Consider the following 25,610-nt stretch of genomic DNA (forward strand, 5'->3'; position numbering starts at 1 on the left):
AACATTTTTAACACAAAACCTCTAAAATAAATGAAAAATGTCCCTCAATACTTTGATTTATTCTAACTGCACAAATATTTTATTGCACATGCAACAGTATTTGTTTTCTATATTTGCTTATAACTATCAAATTTCATGAAGATCATATCTAAGTTGTCTCAAATCATATGACAATGAGGAGAAGCACCAACTCAGTGATTTCTAGATCAAATGAGAACAGTCCATCCAAAACAATTACTTATGAAACTGAAGTTAGAATCTGATGATCAAGTTGGTTCCCTTTTTCTTACGTCCCATGAACAGCAATAACTTTATGCCCTCGGGAACTAAGAATCCTTGGGGGGTTTCGGATCTAGATTAGAAATAGGACAAAATAAATCCCAGTAGTTTTTCAAGGATGGAGGCAAAGGGGAAACAAGGGTCTTGACATGAGGCACAACACAAACCTGACATTCCAGGCTTGTTTTGGTTGGCCTAGTCAGCCTAACAGTGGGGATGTTAAGACAGCTTGAGCCCTCTAAAACAAAGGCTGCTTTTCTGGTTTGTTCCTCAAAACTATCCTGAAGCAAAAGGCTTTATTTTTAAAGAGAGTGGGGTTTTCAATACTGGGGACTATCCAATGTTTAGTGTTCTACTAAACATAGGTAGGGACACTGAGCGTGCAACTAATCATAAGTAACTTTAGTTGACCAAAAGTTGGTCATTTTAAAGTCTTTAAATATTAAACATTATCCAAATTCACCAAGTTGGATACATGTGAAGACTTTCACGTACTACTTCAGTCTCTACAGTTAGATTGAGATTAATATCACTTAGCATCTGCTGTCTCAAATTGTTTTGTATAAGCCCATTTCAGAGGGCCATTCATTTTACCCTAAAAATTAATCTAATCACCCTCTGGACGTGTCAGCATTTTTTTACTGCCTTTGAAATTCTAAAAGACAAGCTTAGACTAGCTACCTCATTTTGGACAGCTAAAGAAGAATGGCCCTAGTAAGTAACTGCTTTAATTAAGACATCAAGTGTAAAAGCAGAGCACATCCACTAAGGTCATTCCATACAGACACACACTTTTAACACTTTTTCTATGTGCCTAGGGGAAAAGGGGGAAAAAATACTTCTCCAATAATTTTTTCATCTCCATTTCTCCATTAATTTCCCCTGTTGCTTTGAAAATGTTTGAAAATGAGAACCAAATCCCCTGTTATTAAAATTACCATGTGTATATGTACAATTTCATCAATATCTATTTGTCTAGGTAACTACAATCACAAAACATTGGTTCAGACATTTTTCATTGCACTTACTTACATTTTTTCCTTATAGCAGCCAGTTCCTGCTCAATCCGCAGGCAGACAGACTGTGTGAGTTCAAATGATATTCTTTGAAAAGCATCAAAATCTTCCACTGTGTAAACATGGGTTTCAGCAGGAGGTGATGCAATTGCTTCTAACTCTGTACGCACTGCATCCTTCACACCAACTGCAAATATTTCTACATCTGCATCCCTCAGCTTTATTGCAGGTTCTTTAAAAGCATCTGACGATTTTCCATCAGTAATAAGAATCATGACTCTCGGCACATTTGGTCTTGAGCCTTTGCTGGTAACAAATACTTTCTCCCTCACATATGTCATTGCTTTGCCTGTGTTGGTAGATCCACCTCTGTAGGGGAAGGTGTTAATAGCCTGAATTATGTCTTCCACTCTGTTGTATCTGTTCAAAGAAAACTCCATATGGGGATCTCTGCTGTACTGTACAAGACTTATCTGTACTTTCCGAGGTGATATCTCAAAGCTTTTAACTAACACTTCCAAAAAAGCTCTTACTTTAACAAAATTGGCGATACCAATGCTGTAGGAACCATCCACTAAAAACACAACATCAGCTTTTACATCCACACCACGTGAGCATTCTGTAAAGAAAAAGAAACACCTCTATAAACAGATACACAGTGTCACAATTGTATTTGCAGTTCATGTATCATATCCAGTTGCTTATAATTAAAATAAACCATGCTAAGTAACGATGTTTCTTATAAATAATAAAGGTATGATATTAAAACAAGCATCAGAGGTTTAAACAACAAAAAGCTACTGTGTGAAAATAACATAGTAGCTCCTAACTCACCCACTTGAACTTTTACTTGTTGTGTTTTCTCCATTATCGTTATTGGCTCACTGGGGGTCAGTCCTTTCATTGCATAAACATTAATTTGATACTCTGTGTCTGGAGAGAGATCTTTAACATTCAGAGCAGTAGTCTGAGGACCCACACTCAGTACATGTTGTTTTCCACCAGCTATCATTGGAATGAACTGCAGCCGATAGCCAGTTACTTGGCTTGTGGATGGATCCCAAGTGATCCTAACAGATTTTGAGGAGATCTGAGTGGCCACCAGATTTGAAGGAGGCTCCACCACTGAAAGAAACCAAAAGCGAACCGAAAATGTTAATTACAATTGTAAACAGATTTTCTTCCACATTTTTATTTCTGGAATAAATTTAGTCATGCTTACTTAATCTTTACTAAAAATGACATATTTTTTGTAGCATAAATAAACACAAGTGAATTAAAGGACAGTCCAAATGAGGCATCAGCGAGAGGGCAAAAATATGAAAAATGCATTTTTGGTCCCCCAAGTATAGTAGAAGTTCCAGGAGAACACAGTACAGAGTGTGAACAAATGCGGACTTGAGCAGAGCACTATGACAGTGAAGTCACCTCTGCTGCCATTTTGGTCAAGGAGTAACTAGGCCAGAAAGCTGCAATGACACAGCTTGATGTCCGTGTTTTCTCAGCATTCTCTAGTTTTCATTCTTTGGTTCTTAACTTATTACATATTCTGTGTCTTCACCAAGCAGTTTTTTTCCTTTAAGTACATTTTTTCCGTAGGAGTGAGTGATGCCTGTGTTCAAACTGACTGTATAAGACTCTAACAACTGCACATCATTGTGCTGCCCTTGAAACTACGGAATAATGGAGCTATTCCAAATCTACTACATCACATATTCTGGTTTTCTGCATTTAAATGCACAAAGCTAAGACTTGTTTTCCACACTTGCTAAATGAGGAAATGGATCAAATTCCAGAAACAAAGTAAAGGAAGTATGAATAGCCCCTTAAGTATTCATCAGAATAAACTGAAGTCAATAAATACATTTATATAAAGTGTCTCACCTTCTTCTCCACTAACCAGTTCACCTAGCTGTTCATCAACACCGGAGCACACTTGCAAGATAATTTCATTCTGTATATCCACAATTCCATCAAAATTAGCCACATTGAACACATGCTTCAGTGAAGGCTGAGATGCAATTAGCTTGAGTTCCTTTGCATCTGCTGCTTTGATTCCTAGAAGTTGCGACAGGCAAGACTGTGTTAAGTGGCCATAAAATACAGACACCTGTGAATGCATGCATAAAGTATCAGAACATCCTGGGGTAAAGCTGAGTTTAATTCAGCTCTGTCTTCTGTCATTATCAATAATCAAACTACAAAAAAAATGATTAATGTGATGAGGTGACATTTTCAGCCTGAGAAAATAACGTGGTATATGCAATAAGGCTGAGGTTGAAACTGTGCTTGTCAGTCATTTTAATCTCCATGTAGGAGCTACAGAATTACTATCAAATCAACACAACTGGTATGTTCCACTCTGGAGTGTGCAAACAACTCACTCCAAGGCATACACATGGAAAGAGTGAGATAGCGAAATTCTTGAAACATGTCTAGAATCTGTAAAACATACAACTTACTTCTTCAGGAATGTTAATCTCTCAAACATCAGAAAAACTCAACATACCCAAAGAAAAAACTTCAACTCCTATGTTGCGAAGCTCTCTTGCAGGTATTTCAACTTCATCTTGAGCTTTTCCATCCGTAATGACAATTGCTACTTTGGGAAAGCCTTTTCTTGCTCCAGCAGACTCAGTGAAGGTGTTTTGAACCAAGTAATCAATAGCCTCACCTAAAAATACCAGCACAACTTGTGTTTTATTAGGCCTGAATGAACTAGGATTTAAGCAAATTTGAATTATAAAATGAAATGCTGAATAAGCATATATGTGGGAAATCTGTACCTGTCATTGTGTTGCCACCTTTGTAAGGTATCCTTTTAATTGCATCAATAAGATCACTTCTTCTGAAATACTGGTTTAAATTGAACTCTGTTCTTGTATCTGAACTGTACTGAACAACTCCAACTCTCGTCTTTTCTTCCCCAATGTCAAAAGCTGATACAAGGGCAACCATGAAGTCCAAAATATATCCGAAGTTATTTCTCCCTACACTCCATGAACCATCTACCAGGAAAACTAAATCTGTCATTGCACTTATGGAGCATCCTGGAATACACATACACAAAAAAAATCTCTGTTAGCAAATGAGAAATTGCATTGCACAAATCAGTATGAAATGTCTGACAGAAACTTAGTAGGTGAAAGCCAAAACAAGCAGATATTTAATAGCTTGATATTCTTATTTGGAACATCTGATTTGGGAAAGCATTATTCGCCTAAGTGAACACCCATACAAGCCTTCTAGCTGCAATTACCAGAAGGAAACTGTCACCTAGATACTCAGTTTTGAGACACCTCTCATGCTATTGCACAAGTTGTTATGCCACAGCAGATGAAAATCAGACACAAAGCTTTTTACAACAGTTTGATGTTATAGGAACATTTCATTTTGTTACCACTTCTGCTTTGCATCTTAATCTCTCCATAACAGCTACACAGGTTCTTCTGCAATGCCTTTTATCCACAGCACAAAGCCTTTTATTAATAGGACTAAGACACTCATGGACTTGCTTGGCTTCAAAATTCAAGAATGCTTGAAATTCTCAGTTTTGGTACCAGCTTTGCACCTTATTCTTTCAATACGGCTATAAATTCCTTCCATCCCAGTCCCTTCCCAAGTTTTCTTAACTCTGGACAAGTTTACAAGTTAATTTCATTGCTAGGTAACACAGGAACACAGCTTAACTTTATAGGGCCCTAGAGCTAGAACTCACTTATCTCTAAAATGTCAGATCAGTTGAATGAAACACCTTACTTTGCAATTGAGCCTCAACCTTCTTTTCCTCTGGTATCCCTGGACCACCTGTCTGAACTGCACAAAGCACAACATAGAGAGAATTAATGGAGGAAATCAAGTTAAATTTGTAAATATCAAATAAAAGTGTGTAGGGAATTACAGGCTCTAATCTGACAAGCCAGAGAACATGAAAATATAAATGCAAGTCATGAATACATCACCTGTTCACCTGTCCTTACAGATTTGACAATATACCATTCAGGGCAACACAAAAGACAGAAAACACAAATAATTAAGAATCCTCTGTATTTGTACATCTTGTACAGTAATTTCCTGAAAATTAATGGCAATATCCTTGGATGAAATACCAGTATCACCCCTCTCTAACACATCAGGGAACTCATCATAAGTCATTTTCCCGAGGTTGTTTGGGAAGCCTGGGACATGTGACAAAATGTGTCATATAAGATAGTTTGCTGTGCTTAACATTTTTATTTAATTAATTGTATGCTATATTTAATTACTAAATATAAATTGAAAAAATGTAAATTCCATATTTTATTACGCATATAGATAGATATACATTGCGTTATATTTTATTGTTTGATGAGGGTAGTTAGTCTTTTTTTTTCCTCCCAAAGAAGAAGCCGGTTAGATTCATTTGTTACTGAGGTCAATGAGAAACTTCCCCTTGACTTAAGCAGATGCAGTTTATAGGAAGCAGGTTTAGCTCAAAAGAACCAGTGGCCTCCTGCAAAGAATTCTAGAGGGGTTATCAGCCACAATATATCTATGTTAGCCTCCTCTTACCTCTTGCAAATTATCTCTGCTTCTACTAGGAATTAGGCTTAATAGAAAAAGTCTGTTCAGACAGCTACATCTGATCAGGGTTTAGGGATGTGGCAATTTTGTTGAGGAACCAGAACAAAGCCAAGTTTTGTGAACAATCACCCACTTATCTTGGTTTTCTAAGGGTATTACAGGTACTTACTTGTCAGTTGGCCAAAAACAGGTAGACTCTCCTCTCTTTCATCATATGAAGATATTGATACAACATACTCTACAGCAGGTATAAGATCTGATAAGATAGTTTGGGTAGTGCTAGGTGAAAGAGTAAATTCTTTAGTAGGCCCATCTGCAATACATATATAAAACAGTTAATGCAGCCTTTAAATCCAGTAATATCAATGACAAGTTGATCATTTTTTAAAAAAATGCAACAGAGAATAATCTATCTAAAATCCAATAATAATTTTAGAATGATACACTTTCTTTTTTCCTGAAGAATGAATTTTGAAACATGAAACTTTGAACTAACTTGTTTTCAATAGTGAAAAAAATTACTGAAGCGTTTAATAAATTCCAGGAAATTTGAAACTTAAAATGCACATACGAAATGTACTATCATCTAAGAAATCATGGTCCCATTCCAATTCAATATCACTTTTACACTGATTTCATTTCTCAAAATAAAATGGAATAATGAGTGTCTTAGCCATTATCAGGAATTTAGATGACACTACTGCATCATTACCTGCCGCATGCATTATTTCGCCTGGGAGAAGTACTTGAACAAAGTACAATACAATTCTCTAACTTTAAGGTAAAAGCATAGAAGAGGAGCAGGGTGATGATTCTACCTTCTTTTCACTCCTTGCAAAGGAAAGATGTCCAAAACTTACTACTTGCAGCCCCCAAAGTGTAAATACTATGGTAAGAAGAACTCTAACTTGGAACAATCACTTGTCTTGATCAAACACTTCAGAAAGATGTTAGTAGCTACTCTCATATTAAAGTTAGATATAAGTGAAAATAAAACCAAGTTTTAAAAAAATGTAATGACATAACACATTTTCACAGAACTTACCATTTGTTGGAACCACAGTTATCCTGTAACCCACTATTGCCTCTGGTGGCCTTTTCCATGACATTTGAACATTATGTTCATCTATAATTGTAAAATTCAAGTCTGATGGTGGATTAACTGCAAAAGATTTATACCAGGTGGATGTTTAAAAGTTTGAACAAGTTTTGGAAAATGAATAAATAAAATAATGTTGAGCAAAGCTTACTAAAATTGTCTTTGCATAAATTTGTTTCCAACAAATATAAAGATATGTTGTTGGAAAAAGAGTAAAATAAAAGCTGACAAAATATGACAAAACATCAAAGAGTATATGCATTACAGAGGACAGCACAGAACATATGTTTCTTGAGTTGCCAAGACATTCAAGAATGGCCAGCAAAATCAAGCACAATAGAAAACACATTTGGATACATGTACAATGAGTTCACAGATAATCACCACATATGCAAACGTTTCACATAACAATTAAAGGAATTTTTTTTACATGCTGGGTGCAATCCGTACAAGCATGCCAAATCACAACCTGCTTACAATACCATGAGATCATTTAAGACATTGAGAACACAGCATTCTTCTTAATTAGACATCAAAGAATTTATCAGCTTTTTGATATAGTCTCTGCATAGTCATATTTCTTACCAATTTCACTGAATCTAGAAACTTGGCAGAGAAAAAAATATTTCAAAGAATACAGGAAAAGATTGGGTATTTAATATTCAGTAAAACAATTTCTGTTAGGGTCCAGATATAAATATACATGTAAAATGTATATTAGTAATAATGATATACTGATGTATCATTTTATTTCAAAATATGGAGAGCTCCACCCCTTTGTTCCTATAAGCCACTAAAGTGACATACTTTGCATATGGCTGCAAAGGGTTCAGGAACTAAGAGGACAACAAATGGGGTTAGCAATGGTTGCAATTTGCTGAAATATTTGAGCTGATGTGAAAGCTCACAAAAATAAGATTCTACCTGTTTACACCAGATGGCTGTACCATTTCAGAGGTGTAAACTATTGTTTTAATGTTCCCTTTGCAGCAGGTGTACCCATACTAATAGTGGCATTTTAACATAAAATGCCAGTATGGTTCCAAACAACACAATGGTTAATTATGAAAAGACAACATCAAAGTATATTTATGGACATTTATTTTACAGAATTTATAGAAAACAGCAAAGAGGCCACCAGTGATCTGAACAAATGACTGCAAATAAAACTTGGAGCTGATGACAGAAGTAACTGAACAGTACAGAAAGAAATAGTTTACATACGCTATTTTGCAGCATCATGCATATGTAAATGAAATGTTGATTATTATTTTTTTTAGCTTCCCACAATGGACAAAAGCCTCCATGTACAAGGTTCATTACACAAAGAGGTTTCATAAATATTTTATAATGATATTCTCTTTGTAAAATTGTCATGCTTATTCATGCAGTATTTTACTGACTCACTGTCAGTGCATGGTAGGTGTATTATATATTACTGTTTAAATAGGTCTACAAAGTAAGATTAGATTCAGCCATACTTTCCTTAACTACTTGTGAGATCATTTTGCAGGCATTTTTAATAGAGAGATCTTCTCTGTTTCATGGAAGATCTCCATCATGTGTCAGATTTTGTTTCACTTTTGAACACAATTTAAAGACCACATAAAGAAATAAATGCTAGAATGTACACTTATGAGAAGACACGGTCCAATTGCAATAAGTAATACTGAGCTCCAAACAGCTGGCAACCAATTGTGTAGGCATTTTTATCCTTTTAATTTCCTGTCATTTCCAACCATAGGATAATATGGCTTTGTAATACTGATACAATAGACACACTAGTACTGAAGTAAATGTTATTTTTCCTATTGTCCATACACAGGCAGTGAGATTAGACCATTAACCTGCATGCATTTGTTCATCATTCAGTTTATGAGTATCACAATGCTAGAGACAGCAGGGTAGTTACTCAGTATCAAAATCATGCAACACGTGTTAATAGTAAAAGACATTTAGATGATAAGAATATCATTATAAAATATTGTTTCAGTAGCAATGGCTCAGGACAAATTTAATGCAAAGGCAGAGACAACTGACCTGAGCATGCTTTAAAAAAAAAATTCAGTACATGGAAAAAATAGCGCCACCAACCTTGCAAGTAAATTGGCATGTTGCAGCAGAGACTAGGCTTTAACTGCTGAAGGACAGCAGCAGCCCAACTTGTTGATATCCAAATGACCGGATTCCAGATAAACTGAAAAAACTGACTGTGAGGAAAAGTCTTTAACATTTTAGAGGATTTAAATCCATCTTATGACAATTCAGATGTGGATCTTGGCAGGTAACAAGAATAGTACATCGACATATAAGTGACGTATCCATTCATCCAGGTGTTCATAGCCTTTTAGAACAATGGTGTTGCAGGGGACCTCAGAAAGTCCCCTCATCCATCCCACAGCCAAGACATAATCAGCCACTCCATGTCATTCCCGACATGTTTGCTCAGATCATTCTTAAAGACCTCCACTGTTGGCAAGACTACTAGCTTCCCAAAGAAATTACTCCAATGCTTCAATGCCTTTGTCATCATAAAGTTATTCCCGACACCTAACCCCAGCCTTTGTTGCTGTGCTTTAAATCCATTCCTTCTCAACCTGTGGCTGGTTTATCAAACTCAAGCATGGAATACTTCTCCAATTGAAATCCAAAAAGGAACCTTGCCCGAGTGAAAAAAAGCCAGTTTGGATCCAATGCCGTCAAAATGTCTTCCAGATGGCCTGTGAGCTTTTGTTACTCAAACAAAACCTCCAAACATCCATGGACCTTCACATGGGTCAGATTTCACCCATGTGAAACCAGCTGTGGGGTGAAGACCAAACCATGGTCATATGACTAACAGCAGTAAGTCAATCTGAAGTACAGCAAAATGTTTAGACGATTAAAATCTTATTGTGATAATCAAACAGGGCAACTATTGCTCCACCTTATTAAAATTCTTCTTTCAGGAAAGAATTTACTAGTGGAAAAATAATACATCTGCAATATGGAACCAGACTAGATTACTAGGAACAAAATGCCCCTGGTTGTGGTGGGAGTTTGTCCCATTACAGGGACAAAGCTTAAAACTTCACTCTCCAGGTTTATGTGTGAGCCCAGCTTTACTCAAGCAAGAAGTTTTGATGTCAGGTTAGTTGTGGAAGTGAAGTTGCACCGATGCTTACAGTGTAATGACACTGCTGATCAGTCTGACCCTGTGTCCATCAAAATCCATGTCAGACCTCTCGCTGACTTGTCAAGGTACAGGATCGTGATTGTAACATGCAACGGTGTTATAACATTGCCTTAATGCAGTGATTCCACTGTTGATGCACAGAAATGTATGGCTTCCCTACAGGTTTCCAGCATTGTAAAAAAATATCTTGCTGTATGACCATAATGTTTGCACAGTATTATTTTCCACCACTCTTAGAACTGTGATATGATAACTTCCCCAATCAGATGTCCTACCTTATGCACCACAAAAGAAAGAAAAAAAAAAAATCAGACATAATATACTTAATTCATTGCCACTCCTTGGGTACACACATGTATAATATCAGTATATTTTCTGAAACAAAAAATATAGAGCAAGGCATTTTTCTCATGCTATGTATGTCTTATACTAGCTTGTATTACTTAACAGGTAATACAAACCTAATATACAAAAGTCTATGGCTTTTTACAGGTAACACAATATGACTGCCAGAGGATCCCAATGAGTATCTTAACAAGAGAGAAGTAAAATATAATGGGAAGAACAAGAAATTTAAATCTAGAATCAGACTTAAAAGTGACATAACTTGGAAGTAGCTGCCATCCACTCCTTATGCGAAACAAAATCTGTAATCCCATCACTGGAAAAGACTCACCATAATTAGCATGTGAAATAACATGCTAGCCCACGTTAAAAAAATATACAGGCCACAGAAGCTGAAGAACAAGACCAGCCTTGCTCTCACTCAGATAAGACCTGCTGAGGTTGGAAGAGGCCAAAACTCCTGATTTACTATTTTCTTCATAAATGTCATGAATTTGACACAAAAAACTTTATCAGGATCCCAGTCAAGCTCCTCTGAAGTCAGTGTTGCCAATGTGAATGGGAGAAAAAATGAGCTATAGCCTAGAAATGTAGTAAAAAGCAGCTTCTCGGCCTTGTCATATACTTATTGTCGATCACAATACAGAAACATTGCCACCTGTATACTTGCATTTTTTTATTTTATAGATGTATATGAAATTTCTTCAAGATACAAGATATATAGCTCATAGTGTATTTTTAAAAAAATAATTTAATTATATATACCTACACTTATAAAAATATTTGTAACTAAACCTAATTGCATATATATACACACACTGCATGCATGAATATTTACCAAATTTTACGCATGTTTGTGCATATATATGTATGTGTGTCTGTGTGTATACACAGACACACATGCGTACACTTTGCTTCTAAATAGCAGTAGGAAAAACGGGAAGTTTTTACTCCTGACATGAGTCACTTTCATGTATATACAAATTTCTATGTGTTTTTCTCTTTAGGAGCTTAGAAATCAACAGCTAGTTTCTCAAAAGATAGAAATCAGACATCAAAAGGTAATAAAATAATGGTCCCACCAACCAGTTCCAAAGCTGGGTAGGTGGTTAGCTTCAAAAGTTTCAGCTACCCCAGATCATCTCTAAACTATTCAGTCAATGAAAATTAATATACTCAACACAAGGTTCATTATATGAGAAACTTTCTAATCCTCTGTAACTGCTGTGCTGCAATTATTTGTCACTTACTCTATTGCATGTCCTGCAGACAGATTTTTCACCTGACAAACGCTTTTCTGCACTACAACAAAGGTCCCATGCTTGGCTTAGTAATGCTTTCCTTCCCTACCTCCAACCTCGAAACTAGACTTTTCTAGGTCTGAACCTGTTCTTGAAACATTGGAAAGTCAGCACTTTCACATGCTCAGTGAAGTCACACAGAACCAATAATCATTCCTTTCCTGTACCTTTGAAAATCCCTCTGCATCAGGAAATGCAACAAACTACACAAGCCATGACACCACCACAGCATTACCCTGAGATTATAACTAACAAGTTATTCACATACTAATCTACTTGGCAAAAATATGACTAAAATAATGAAAAAAATTCTTATCTAGCAAAAGGACATAGATTTCCCCCAGCTCCTTCTGATCACAGGTGGAAAAACTACCATGACAGAAAGAAATCCTGACGTGACACACAGGATATGCATTGGAATGTTACAGTGCTGGACTAAAAAGGCAAGAAAGATTTAAACAAAGCACAAAATACAGCATCATGCACAAGAAGTTTAAGCTGAGAGAGAAACATCAGAAAGATTGCAAAATAAAACAAGAATAATTTCACAGTAAAAGTGCAAAAATGCTGACCATGAAAACAGATGGGCTTCCTTGTCCAGGATAAACAACTTCCCCAGTGAAATCCCATGAATGCGTTTGTAGTGATCATCCGACTAGAAACCACTGCATTGCTGTACCTCTGTAGAAAAGCTCTATCACCATTACTGCAGCTCACCACCTTGCAAACAGCAACAAAGCATGGCTTGCAAGGACTCGCAGAGCAGCTGTGGTGCTGATGGAGAACCAGTTTCATTGTGGAGGAGCTAGGAATCTATGAACAGCAGTATTGGATAAAAACCAGATCTAGTCCCAGGGGAGACTGCAAAATGAAATCTGAAGGAAGACAGAAAAACAGAACGCAGCTTTTCCTTCCCTCTGCTTTCATTCCATCTTCCCACCCCATATCAACAATCTTTACCACATCAAATGGCCCTCTCTCTTATCCCCTCTCACTTTTTCATCCCATCAAGTGTCTACCCACACCTCAAGGAAAGAAAATTCAAACTGCATCTCTTGTGAACACCACAGATAGAGCCAAGGGGAGAGCTTTGCCACCATGTTATCTGAAAACACAGATTAAAGGATAAGCGTCCAGGACAAAGTCAATTCAGCAGACAGGATTTAAGTGGTAATGATACTGAAATTAAGTAAATAAGATCCAACATGCAATTTACAATATGATGCAAAATTGAAGCACAAAATTAAAACAGTGCAGAAGGATGACCAGTATAGTGCAAACAAATAACACACTGTAAAAAGCTCTGCGGGGGGGGGGGGGGGGGGCAGGGAAAAAAAAAAAGCAGTTGCCACCAGAGCAAGCGCTAAGGTATCCCTAGCTTTGAACTTCCATTTTCAGCACCACTGTTTCTCACTGCACTTCCTACTCAAAAGACACTTTTCTGCTCTTACTTCAAAACTCTGAAGCTAGGAAAAGTTTCTCATAGAAACCTGATCACTGCAAACTAGGTATTCTATTAATACACATTTCTGAATGCAGAGTAATGTAAGGGCTGTCCAGGAGCCCTCTACAACTCACAAGGTCAGGCTTTGTCCACCCTTTTACGTAGCAGTGGCACATCCTCCAACATGAGATGTAAACAACTTGGCCAGCTTGTCTGGCAACGTGTCCAGTTTCACTGTTGTAAAACAACTGTGTACTTCAAATATGGGTTTGTAGCTTTCATTAACAGCACTCAAGCTATGACTGGTTTAGTCGAGCTATAGCTAAATAAAATACCTTCATTTACATTTCAAAATAACCTACTCCAAACGTGAAATCAGTGGTGCAGGACAACAGCAACATTACTCTAGCTCTGAATGAGCTCCCTCCTAAGATGGGGAAGAATGCACGAACACATCCACTCCCTTCCTCCACCAAAACCATACACTTTCTCTGCTTTCTCTGGCACAGCCATCCTGCATTTCAAATGCAACTCTGAAATGACTTCAAATGACCTTGTTCAGTTCCACAGCCAACAAAAACGCAGCGCAAGAAGGAGGCAGCAGGCTGATTCTCTCCTAGGGTGACCAGATGTTGCACTACTAGCAGAAATGTCATCTTTTTCCAGAAAGCCAGTGTACTTTACATCTGCATGCCCCAAGTAAGCACCGCTGCTGGGGAGGCAAACACCCCAGAGGCATCTGTGACATGCCTGGCTTTTAGTAGCCATCACCCAAGGTGACCAGGGACAGACACAGGAGCTTGCAGCTGGCCACAATCAGAGAATTTGCTTCAGTTCAATGCAGAAAGAGAAGGAAGGGAAAAAAACTGAATTATCAGATGCTGGCTTCTGGGTTTTTTTCCAGTAAATCCAGGGGAGTCCACACCCAGTGGTTCGGTTCACCCTGCGATGGAGTCGGGTCGCGGAGGTCAGATTAAGTCATTTCAGCGCAGGATGTCCAGCATCTCTATTTCCCCTGGCAGCCACTGCTGGCAGAGGCACTGTTACTACAACCAAAGCCGTCCAGCTCACACGGAGAGCGACAGGGGAGGTTGCCCCCACACTTGCTGTTAATCCACCAGGGACGCAAATGCGCCAGGGCCAAGCCATTTTGAGCCATGCCATAGTGCCTGTGGTGGCCACAATGGGTCTCCCCAGGTCTTTGTCCATGCAGCTGGAGGCAGGACACTGCCACGGGCTGACAGGGACCTCAACCTCCAGGGAGACTGGGCCAGGGCCCTGCAAGGAGGACGAGGAGGAGGAGGAGGAGGAGAAGAAAGGCCCCTTTGGGGGTGACAGTAACACAGGCATGCCAGAACCTTGGGGCCCTGGCCACCGCAGCAAGGCCTGGCCCAGGTGCAGCCACCCTTCCGTGGTGCCCAGGATGTACGTCATGGCGGCGGCAGCACCTCCCCGGGGGTGCTCCCCAGGTCAGACCCACCACAGAGGCCGAAGCAGTCCCAGGGAAGGGTCTGGCCACCCCAGGGCTCGGCCGGGGGTCGCCCCACCAAGCAGGGGAGGCCGGCGGGATGGAGGCGAGGGTTCCAGTCCAGACAAAACACACAGGCGCAGAGAGCCAGACTCTGTTGGAGTATTTTATTTCAAAGCTGCGGGCTGTTGGGTGGTGGGCTTTTCATTTCCTCTCTCAACATAACTAAGAGAGACTCTACAGCACAGAGCTCAGCCATTCTCGGTCCATCAGCGAGGCAGCGCTGGCGGGCCCCAGCCGTGCCGGGCTGCCCGCCGGCGGTGGTGGCAGTGGGCTCCTTGGGGCGCTGCGCCCAGGCGGCCATGCCAGCCACCCCCCTGTCTGTGGGGCGGTGTGGACAGCACACCAGAGAGACAGAGAGAGGGAGCTACGGTCCGGCTGGCTAGCCGGGAGAAACAGAGCACAGAAGGAGCTGGGCAAGGAAGGAGAGGCGTTTCTCTGAAGGAGAGAGAGAGAAGGTGAAGTAGTTACACTCAAAAACAGCGAGGGAGAGAGCGGGTAGCTGAAGGCTGGCTGGGAGGTTTGCCGGTCAGCAGGGCGCCGGGGCGAGGGGGCAGGGAGGGGAAGGTTACCTTCAGCCTCGATGGAGGAGAGGAGGGCGGCTGCACACAGAGCAGCGACTGCCAAGCACAGCGCTGTCTTCATTTCTGCCCTTTCAGATCACAACAACATGAATGAATCTGCAGTGATGGGGGGGGGGGGGGGAAAGGGAGAAAGGAGAAGGAAATGATACGCGTGGATTAGAGGATTGCGTGGGTGTATTCATGAAACATAAAAAAGCCGAACCGTGGATTTCACTTTGTTCCCTTATCCCCAGCCTCCACCCACGGGACCAGGTTGAAACCTCTAGACTTGAAATCCATCCAAGACGGTGACAGATCTGCACGACTAACTGGAGAGTATCATCTTGCAATAATGTGCCTTTTGTTGCTGAACCCTTTCCAATCACGGTAAGCACATGCGGTTTTAACCTAGTTGGGGTTAATCTGATCAGAGAAGTGCAGTGAAGATCCGTGCCTCCGCACAGGCAGGAGCCAGGAGGGAGCTCCATGACTTCATCGCCGAGTGTGATGATAGCTAATTCAGAGGTCATTCCTGCCTTGGATCAACTAAACGTCTCTTTCAGCTGGGGATTTTATTCTGCTCCTTTTTCATAACTGTTGAAGCACTTAGTTAGCTGTGTTTTAGTGGTCTCAAGGCAGTTTGGAAACTGTAATAAAACTTTTTTTTGAGGGGTTCTGCCTGCGAATATGCTATCCTTCATTTCTTGAAGGTCTGAAATAGATTATACAGAAGTGTGTGTAACACACAACTGAAACCTGACAAGTCTGTCTAGCCATGATGTTTCAACATCTGATAATTCATTTACATGTCCTGAGAGAAAATAGATTTAAAACACACTATAAAAAGCAGGCAGGTGAAAGAGTCTCACGATCACTGCAGGTTGTCTAGTAAAATAGGTGGGATTAGGCTAAGTTAGCGGTTCCTAATTGCAAGTAGCTGGACCTTCGTAACTATACACTCTAGGTCATGTCAAATTACTCCCAATTATCCCAGCAAAGCTTCGAAATTATTTCCTTGTCTAAGTAACAGCTAATATGAACAGTCCTCATTGCATACGCATGTGTTTCTAAAGTTTGGATTTTTCTATCTTGGGAAGTAGGGGAGGGGTAATTTGTTCAAATAAAGTCATAAATGCATCATAGATCATAATTAGGCTGGAGGAAAGAGAATTCCAAAAGCAATTAGGCAACAGATTGTATCGGGAAGTGCCAAGAGTAAAACAAAAGAAAAATACATAAATCTTTAGTCTGCAGAAACAGCTGAAAGGGAAAATAATAGTCTTCTGCCATCTAGAGATCTAACGTGCAAGGCACATTTAGTGGGTAGATGCTATGGAGATCCAGGAATTTCCCAGCTACTGACACTGAACTTAACAGGCTTCTGCCAGGCAGCTGTATATACTTGTCTTAGCCAAACACCTTTACTGCACATAAAAATACCGAGAGCCTGAAGAAAAACTAAGCAATGGTTTCAGTCCAATGGTACCTCCAGTGGGTAAACAGAAAAGTAACATTGATCATAACAACTCCCTGACAGCAACACAAGAAAGACCACGGATAGCATTAAATTGCCCTGAAAGCTCCAACGTCATACCACCACTCCGCGTGGGAAACGGTTGTCCCTGAGCACACACCTACTGTGTTCTCCAGCAAGTTTAAGGATCATCTAAACCCAAGCAAATGGACTTTTGTCCCAGAAATCTTGTGTGGGCTTGGAGTGCCATCTTTTGATCCATTTGAAAAGCAACAGAAATTAATGATCTCCCAAAGGCATCTAGGAGTTTGCTACTGCTGCATGTCTACCATGCCCGATATACATTTTTCTTTCATGAAATAAAAAGTCTCAGCCAAAGCATTCATTTGCCCACCTGGAAACATTTTGTTTCCTTCTTGCAGACTTAGGTGTGTGAAAGAAGGCCTGGAGGTGGCAGAGGAAAGGCCCTCTCGCTGGCTCAGCATGGACGCAAGCAGACTTTGTGTCAGGACTCAAGGTTTTCTCATTGATCTTTACAGACCACTTTAAAAAAACCCAGCCTTTCACCAGCGCCAGTCCAATCTCGCACTAATTCAACCTACAAAAGCTTAGCCAAAGCTTTTCCAAACCACGCAGTGCACGACATTTACCACTTTCAAGAAGAAAAATCGACCTAAACGGAAAAAATCACAGGAAAAAACCTCTACCTACCAAAGGCATAAAAAACTGGATACAGAAGGTATCACCGGCAGCGCGCAAGGGAGGGAAGCGCTCCTGCCAGAGCCGCAGGGGCAGCGTGCACCGGCCACCGCCTGCAGCCTCCGGCCGGGCCGAGCCACCGCGGCCGGCCACCGCCACCGCGGCCCCCCGGGCCCGGCAGCCCCCCGGGCTCGGCTCCGCGCCTCCTCCCTTTCGCCTCGCACCCGCAAGCCAGCCCCGACATGCCCGACACGCACCCGGCGACACGCACACACACGCTCTGCCCCCCCGCCCCGCGTCACCCCCAGCCCAGCGCGGCGCATCGCAGCCTAACGGGCATCCCCAGGGCTGCGGGCGTGCCGCGGCGGGGGCGGCCGAGGGGGCGGCCGAGGGGGAGGCGGGGGGTCCCCGCTCCCGCGCGGGCACAGACCTTCAGAGGCGGCTGCAGGGTGACGGGGCAGCTCCTCCGGCGGTGGCTCCGGCGGTGCCTGCACGGCCAGCCGCAGCCGTCGGACCTGGGTAAAGGGAGGAGGAGAAAGGATGAAGCTCCGGGGGCACCTTGTGGAGGGAGCAGCAAGTAGCAGCGGCGGCGAAGGAGGAGCAGAAGCAGCGGCAATAGCTGAGCGCAGAGGAGGCGCCTCGATTACTGTAGCTCCCGATGCGAGGGGTCTGTCTGGGAAGACTTGCCTTCTCCAAGTGGGAAGAGCCTCTTCTCAATCTGCTACTTAATAGAGGGCTGTTCCCAACTCTCAATTTACCCTCGTAAGCGGTTACGAAACTGCGGGGAAGGTGGACTGCTGCCACCGGGTGATATATGCGCTGCTCTGCTCCAGCAAGGAAGGGGATCCACTTCTGGAAACTGGCGCATACCTCCGCGCATTCCTGCGGCATGAGGCGGGCGGCCGCCGCGGCAGCGCGCCCGGAGGCAGGGGCCCGGCCCGCCGCCCCCTCCCTCCCCTCGGCTTCCCAAAGGGGGGGGGGGGCGCACGCGGGAGGGCAGTGGAAAAACTGAGTCCCCTGGCAGGGCTTCGAGGGACGGCAGCGCGGAGGGTGTCCCCGCGCCACCCCCACCCCCCGCGCGGAGGACCTCTCCCGGGGCCCGGCCCGATCCCCGGGGCAGCCTTGCAGAGAAGCACAGGCAGCCCCGGGGCCGCGGCCGGGAGCCTCGCGGGCAAAGAGGGTATAGTCATCCCGACACAGCTCAGGTGTGCCTGGCCTCCTCCCCGTGTAGCCTACATACATTAACACAACGCGCCCCCTCCCCCCTCCCCCGCCACAGAGCTGTTTTGCTCCGCGCAGAAAGCGGCGGCGCGACCCCTCGGGCAGAGGGGACGGGGCGCATGGCCCCCGCAGCCTCCTCCCCCAGACCCTGCGGGCAAACCCGCGCCCGTGGCCGCTGTCTGAAGCCGGGTGCCTTCAAAAGAAACTGCACCTTCCGAAATCGGACAGCCTCTTGGGCCGGAGGCTCGCCCAGGGTCTCCTGTCGCTTGCTCCCGGCACCCGGCGTGTCCCGGCCCCTGCAGCGCGGGGGTGACACGGCGGCACGCACGGTCCCTTCCCTGCCCGGGGGAAGCAGGTCGCCCAGCCAGGGCTTTCCCAGGGACCCCGCTCCTGCCCCAGGGCCGCCGCCGGCTCCACGCCGCAGCGGGGTCCACTCCCGCACCCGCGGGGAGCGGCACCCCCGGTAGCGCTCTCGGAAGAGGCTCCTCTGGGACCCCTTCGGGCTGAAAGAGGGGCTGTCACCGTCCCGGTGGATCGCGTTGCTTCCCGCCCCCTCGGAGTGGGTCCGCAAACTGGGGACGCGGAAAAAAGCTGGGCGAGGAGCGGGGCAGCCAGGGAGCGAGAGGAGCTGCGGGGGCCTCGCAGCCGCGACCCCGCTCAGCCCGGACCCCCGCGCCGCCCGCCCGCCGGGCCGGGCCATTCGCGGTGCGGGAGCGCCCCCCGGCGGCGGCGGCGGGCAGGGGCGGCAGCGGAGCGGGGCGGCAGCGGCACACCGACGGCCCCGCTGTCGAGGCCTCCGCGGGGCTCCCGGGGCCACGGCTGCCAGAAAGCAACGTGCGACGAGAAGGGACAAGAAGGAAAACAAGGCTGGGAGGGCTGGAGAGAGGGAGAGACGGGGCAGCCCCCCGGTGTGGAGTTTAGGAGCCCCTGTCTGGAGAGGGCAGCAAGATTTGAGGATCGTGTTGGCCCCACGTCGGCTTTATGTGCAGACATGAATTGCAGAGCAACCAGGTCGAGTTCCAGCCAAGGTGGAAGTGCCTGATAAGAGGAGATTAATAATTCACCGGGGCACCGCTCCTGGGCACTTTTCCGTGGGACTGGGAGATGAAGGACGTGGTCGACAGGAGGACATGTCGCTCCTGATCTGAATGAGGTTGTCTGCATTTCTGTAATAGACCAGTCATCTGCATGAGAACTCAGATGCTGAAAAGAAAGTGATAACCAGAAGACACGTGCTGACATTTCCAGACACTTTGGAAGTCAACCAGCTACTCTTAGGGACATGCCACAGCTTCAGCTGTCTGGTATTGATAAAATGCATGTTCCAAAAGCAACATCTCCTCTGCTGATAAACTTTCAAATACTCTTGACCTATTAACCCCATTGCCCAGCTGTTGAGTTGTTTTTTCTCTTTTGGCACTTTGCCATGGGGAATTTAATTTCTTCCTATCCAGATCTGATATGTAAAAGCAATGTTTCTGAGAAACAGTACTTTTCTAAAATTTTGATTTCCGGAACAAACACACCAAGAACACCAGTATAAATGTGGTGTCCACAACTGTTTCAGAAGAACAGACATCAGGGATTACAGAGAAATATGCTTCCATATGAAGTGAATTAATGCAAATGAGGTATTTTTATCGTTTGTGCACTGCAACGGTATTTTTTTACAATGTACTGTGGATTTTTCCATCATAGGATAACCAGGATTTTATGTTAAGACTTAAAAATCAATTAATGCAAATAATGAGGATGGAAGAAAAGATGTATTTTTCTATTTAAAAGTTAAATCGCTCAGGTAAATATTAAAATAGTTAAATAATTTGGTACTGAAGCTACAACTGGATTTACATGAGTAGAGACTTTGAAACCAATGGATCTCTCAGGGGTGCAAGAATCTTGTAGACTCTCCTTCACAGGACCTAGGGGCTGCTGAGGGGACTATCTCCCATTCTTCCCAGCTGACCAGCTTCACTTAATTTCTTGGCGTGAAATAAGACTCAGAGCTGGCAAGAGCAAGTAAGTCACTGACTCCAAGGGCAGCAGGATTTCATTCTTATCTTTAACTCTTTGTTCTAACTATCCTAACCATGTTTCTCCTAAGATCTTTCACATGTAAAATACACCAACTAATAACATTTAGAGTGCATGCTTCCATGTGTCACAGTAATTAAATGGGTTGTTTTTAATCAGCTCTGTTGCTATGTACATTCATAGTCCGAGCACATAATATGTGATGCAGAAGGCATTTCTGAAATGCACAAACATTTACTAACACTCTCCTGTCTGCTTGTTTCTTAGACAAGTGTTAAACACATTAAGACCATGCACTCCAGCTCTGCAATTTTCTTTGCTAAGCTCAATAAATTGAAACAGTGACAAATTTAAATACAAAAAAATGAGATTTGAATTCATATTTATACTTTTCATAATAGTGCCCAATTCTGGTGTAGGTACACGATAGTAACATTGCAGATAACCAGGATTTTCTTAGAAATTTGAAACTGGTTTTGCGTCTAGAGTAATTCAAGCTACTTTATGTTTCAGGCACCTTTGGGGTCTTTTTATTTCCTCAGGCTGCATTGCCCAGGACAGACTAGAACAGGACATTCTGCAGTTCAGCACCATAAACCTTGAATATCGTTTCCATGTGGCTGTCATGCTAGATTTGGCCTCTGTACCTTCCCGACAGTTAGTTGCATCAGCTTTACATAGGAATATGTTAAATGCCTTATTCATATGTATATATGTATTTGAGTATATGTTTTGCACAAAGGAAGATTCAAAAAAGTGTCAGCTCTTTGAGCATTAAACGATAAATAGATTCAGCATTAAATGTTGTCATACAGGCAAAACCGTGCTGCTGCCAGTGACTTAGTTGCATCTACCTGGGAAGTACTTTGCTGGTCAGTCTATCACTGCATCTGTCACTACAGTGTATCTAAATTAAACATCGTTTTAGTACAGTCATTCAGGAGGCCCATTCATTCCTTAGAACACAAAGAACTGCCTTTCCAGTGTATTTTTTTTATTTCCTGTTAAATCAGTCATAAAGCTAATATTGCACTGTATTCTATCTGCATCCATAAAATGCCGAAGGACAAAATACAGCAAAGCACTTCCTGTAGACCCTACCTTCTCTGAGAGATTTCCAGTCAATGGCATGAGAAGAACTCAGTCTGGCGTTTATTTATTTGGATAATTTCATTTCAGAGCTGGTATTCAGAGAGCAGTACTAGTCTGACCTTCATAACGAGGAATGGCTTCTTGTATTAGCAGTGTTCAGAGAGGACCGATTCTATCTGAAATCTACTCATTTAGTGGAACAACTATGGAAGCAGCATGCCTGGAGAGTTACAGCCATGAAATAATTATCTACCTCACCAGGTATGTTTTCCTTAGTCGCTATTCAATTTCTATAACTGATTTTTCCCATCATGTAATGCTCTGAAAGTAAGAAAATATTGTGGTTCCAAATAAGTAGGACTGGAAAAGTAAATAAATCATTCAAAAGAGAAAGTATAAATAGAAAGGAACTGGCCTTTTAATGTGTTTTGGGAGTCTTACAAAAGCCAGTTAATTTGTAGGCAGTAACTTTTCTAAAATATCAGAGCTTTAATACTAAAATTGGAAAAAATTAGATGCAACGATCTTATAGTCCCTTACATATATATGCACGAATATGCTTTACATTAAAAGATTCCTAAATCAAGTTGCTTTGCTTCAAAGAAGCTCACTCATTATTTCACAACAGAATCCTGATCTATTCAGGACAAAATGAATTGTTGGCTTGCGTGATTAAAGAGGGCGAGAAAAGAAATTAAGTGAGGACAGTGACTTATCTATGTTTGCCAGGTATCACATTGTGACTTAACTTGACCGTTCCTGTTACAATGAACTAGCCGCAAAGATTTGCAGACGCAGGTCTAAGCATTCCTCTTCTCCACATGGCTGAGGAGTCCCTGGTGAAAGAATGATGATCCACTGAGGAAACACATCATTTTAAAAAATGAAAACACTTTAAAAAAATCACCAACCACCAGGTGCTACTTACAGAACATTATAATACAGTGTTCTCTGAATACCTAAATTAGATTCACATAAGATGAAGGGTTAATAGCCATAGGTTCCCCTACATTTGGTAACCCCTCAACTATTTCAATGTAATTACTCCCTACAAAGAAGCACATAAAATTAATCAGCAACAGTCTGAAATGGTGACGTGCCAAGCTCTGAATAGGAACATTTTGCTAATTCTCCTTAGTATATCTATATTAAAAAATATCAATATATATTGTGAGAGCAGGGTCCATGTAGGTGGTAGGCAGGCTTATGGAGAACGTGAACTTGTGCCTGAACGAATAAGGTATTCAAAGCTATTGAAAGTTCAAGTTGCACTAGCCAGTGAGTGACCTGATCCTGTCATTGCAGGCAGGGGGATAATTAAGGCTAGTGGGGGAGTTTTAAGACTGAATGCTTTGTCATTAGGCCAACCGCTGATGCTGTCCCTCTCTCCCCCACAGGTACAAAAGGCATTGAGTAGGGAGGGATGCTGTGATTCCCCTGAGGAGCGGGTCAGAGGGAAGCTGGCAAGGGAGAACACTTAGCTGCTGCTGCGCTCTCTCCCAATATGCATCGTCCCAAGAAAGTCTAGAGGATGTAAAGGTCAGCTCCAAACTTCCTGTCAGTTCATCAGGACAAACATTCAAATTCTTAAACACTCTGACAAGCGAATCTGATACGAATGCACAGACCCATAGTAAATGAGGCTGGAAAAGATCTTGAGAGGCCATTTAGTTCATCCCCTGTTATTTAAAGTACACTGGGGCTTCAAAGAGAAATCCTTCATACCATACTTAGTACTAACAGCATACTTTGGGGACCTGCTTCCTAGTGGCTGACAATAGATAATAACTTGTTTTAGGTGGGTCACATGTTGTCCATAGTTGGACTATGAGCACAGAAGTCAGAAATAAGTTGGATCGACAGAGTAAGTTGACTATGAAGTGAAACGAAAAATTATTTAAGAAAAAAAAAAAAAAAAGCTCTCTACCAGAAAAACCTGTATCTTTGGATGATTCCACAAAAACAGGCTCCATTTAGTGTAAAAAAATAATTTACTTCACTGGCATCCCTGCAAACTTTCAGCCTGAGAGCCAAGAAACAGGACTGGAAGATTTCTTCTTGCATGCGACTGCCAGAGGCACAGACCCCACCAGTGCTGCTAAAACCCCTTTTGGCAACAGTCATGTAATTTTTTAACCATTTCTAAAATTTAGGGGAGATAAACTCCATGGTCATCATCATTATCCCAGCTCCCCTCTTCCCCCACCTTCCCAATCTCAGCGCCTTGATATCCAGACTGTCAGGTTGTGACATTCACCACAGCCCTTTCATCTCCAAAAGAAAGAGCACAAAAGGCAAAACTTGGGTCAGGACATGGCCAGGGAATAGACCGAGCCCAAGGAGCTGGATAGCCCAGGTTATATACACTTCCGTGAGACCTATGGGGCTCTCATCTGCATGTCACCGATCACAGGTGTGATGGACACATGGAAATTTTGAGGTTTCGCAGAAAAAAAAAGTCAGGCAAGAGCTTAGCTCGCAGGCATTACAAACACTGCCAAGGTATCACCTGTCAAGACATTTATGAACTCCACATAAAGTAGCTTTAAAAAGAAATGTGTTTCTTTTGCACAAGTCATAATTGGCTAGTGACTAAAGGGGAAAATACATGGAGAAAACAATGCAGACTTAAACCAGCATTTCTTAACGCAGCCTTGTGGCTGCTGCTTCCCAGTATGTTGAATGCTGACAGTTCCAAATACCAGAACATAAGATTTATTTGGATTATAAATAGATGTTGCCCTGTGCTTCAGTATCAGAAGCACTCTGTTGTGTAAACAGAAAACTATTGGGTTTTGTTTCCACTTGTAAAGGTTACTTGAAAGCTCCCACCCACTCTTTGCTGACAGGCTTTATCACCTGTTGGAGTTCAATGTCTCTCTTGAGTATAAACACCTCTACAGCCTGCAGAAAGGCTTCACAAGAAACTGTTAAAATGTCTGCTCTCGTATGCCCTTTCCTCCACTCTCTTGGATGCTTTCCAGCTGGCTTCCCTACTTTGCTAGTTTTTAGCTACCCCAGTTTATTGAACATATCTTGGGTTTGGCGTTGTCCTGATTTCTATTATAATGTATTCTTTTCTGGAGAAATGTGTTTGTTGCAAGCCTCAGCGTCTCTTACTTATTTAAAAAACAAAACAAGAAAAAAACCAAACACAAACCCAAATCTTCCTAGGATTTTTAAAGAAATAGTTTTTTAATCACAAATTACACTCTGAAACATCACCCAGGTTCTTTCCATCCTTTGCTATTCCATTTTCTAGAGTGCAATCTGACTTGTTGCCTCTTTACCCTCTGCCCAGTGCTCTTTGAAATGTATTTAAGTGATGTGCTGCTTAAGACACATCACAACAGGGGGCTTTACTATATCATGATCTTCTTCCCCACGTAAGAACAGCAGCAGCTGTAAGATGAAGTCCCTTTCTTCGTGCTAGGAGTAGCGGTTGGGACCTTATTTTCTAATAAAAACGAATTTCTAATTTCTGCTTCTCTGACCTCCAGAGAAGATAAGGCAGACGGAGGTTGTGTGCTCCTTGACACATGCCCCACCATCACAGCTTTGCTGCTTGACAGCATCATCTGTGCCCACTGCTCTGTCCTGCATGGTCACCTCAGGTGGTATTTGGCTGTGGGCTGAGATCCATTTGGGTGCCTGCATGTGAGCCCAGCATCTAAACTTCTTCTGCAATGGCTGGTGAAGATCCAGTTAACCAACTCAGCGGTGCCTGAGCAGTTTGGCCATCTACCATCCACAGGGCTTGGCTCTGCTGCTGTCACG

General features: G+C 42.6%; 1 protein-coding gene across 1 annotated transcript in view; it reads right to left on the reverse strand.

The window, feature by feature from the left end:
- COL12A1 (collagen type XII alpha 1 chain) overlaps window positions 1-18,177 on the reverse strand; it is a 106,349-nt gene extending 88,172 nt beyond the window's left edge. Inside the window, 10 exon segments of the mRNA XM_037391817.1 lie at window positions 1,312-1,914; window positions 2,130-2,420; window positions 3,180-3,353; window positions 3,805-3,969; window positions 4,082-4,345; window positions 5,055-5,111; window positions 6,028-6,171; window positions 6,904-7,020; window positions 15,323-15,430; window positions 17,917-18,177. Of these exon segments, the coding sequence (XP_037247714.1) occupies window positions 1,312-1,914; window positions 2,130-2,420; window positions 3,180-3,353; window positions 3,805-3,969; window positions 4,082-4,345; window positions 5,055-5,111; window positions 6,028-6,171; window positions 6,904-7,020; window positions 15,323-15,395 (1,888 nt within the window). The 5' untranslated portion in view covers window positions 15,396-15,430; window positions 17,917-18,177.
- Between the last annotated feature and the right edge of the window lie 7,433 nt (window positions 18,178-25,610).

Source organism: Falco rusticolus, chromosome 6 (assembly GCF_015220075.1).
Source record: "Falco rusticolus isolate bFalRus1 chromosome 6, bFalRus1.pri, whole genome shotgun sequence".
NCBI classification, from domain to species: Eukaryota; Metazoa; Chordata; class Aves; order Falconiformes; family Falconidae; genus Falco; species Falco rusticolus.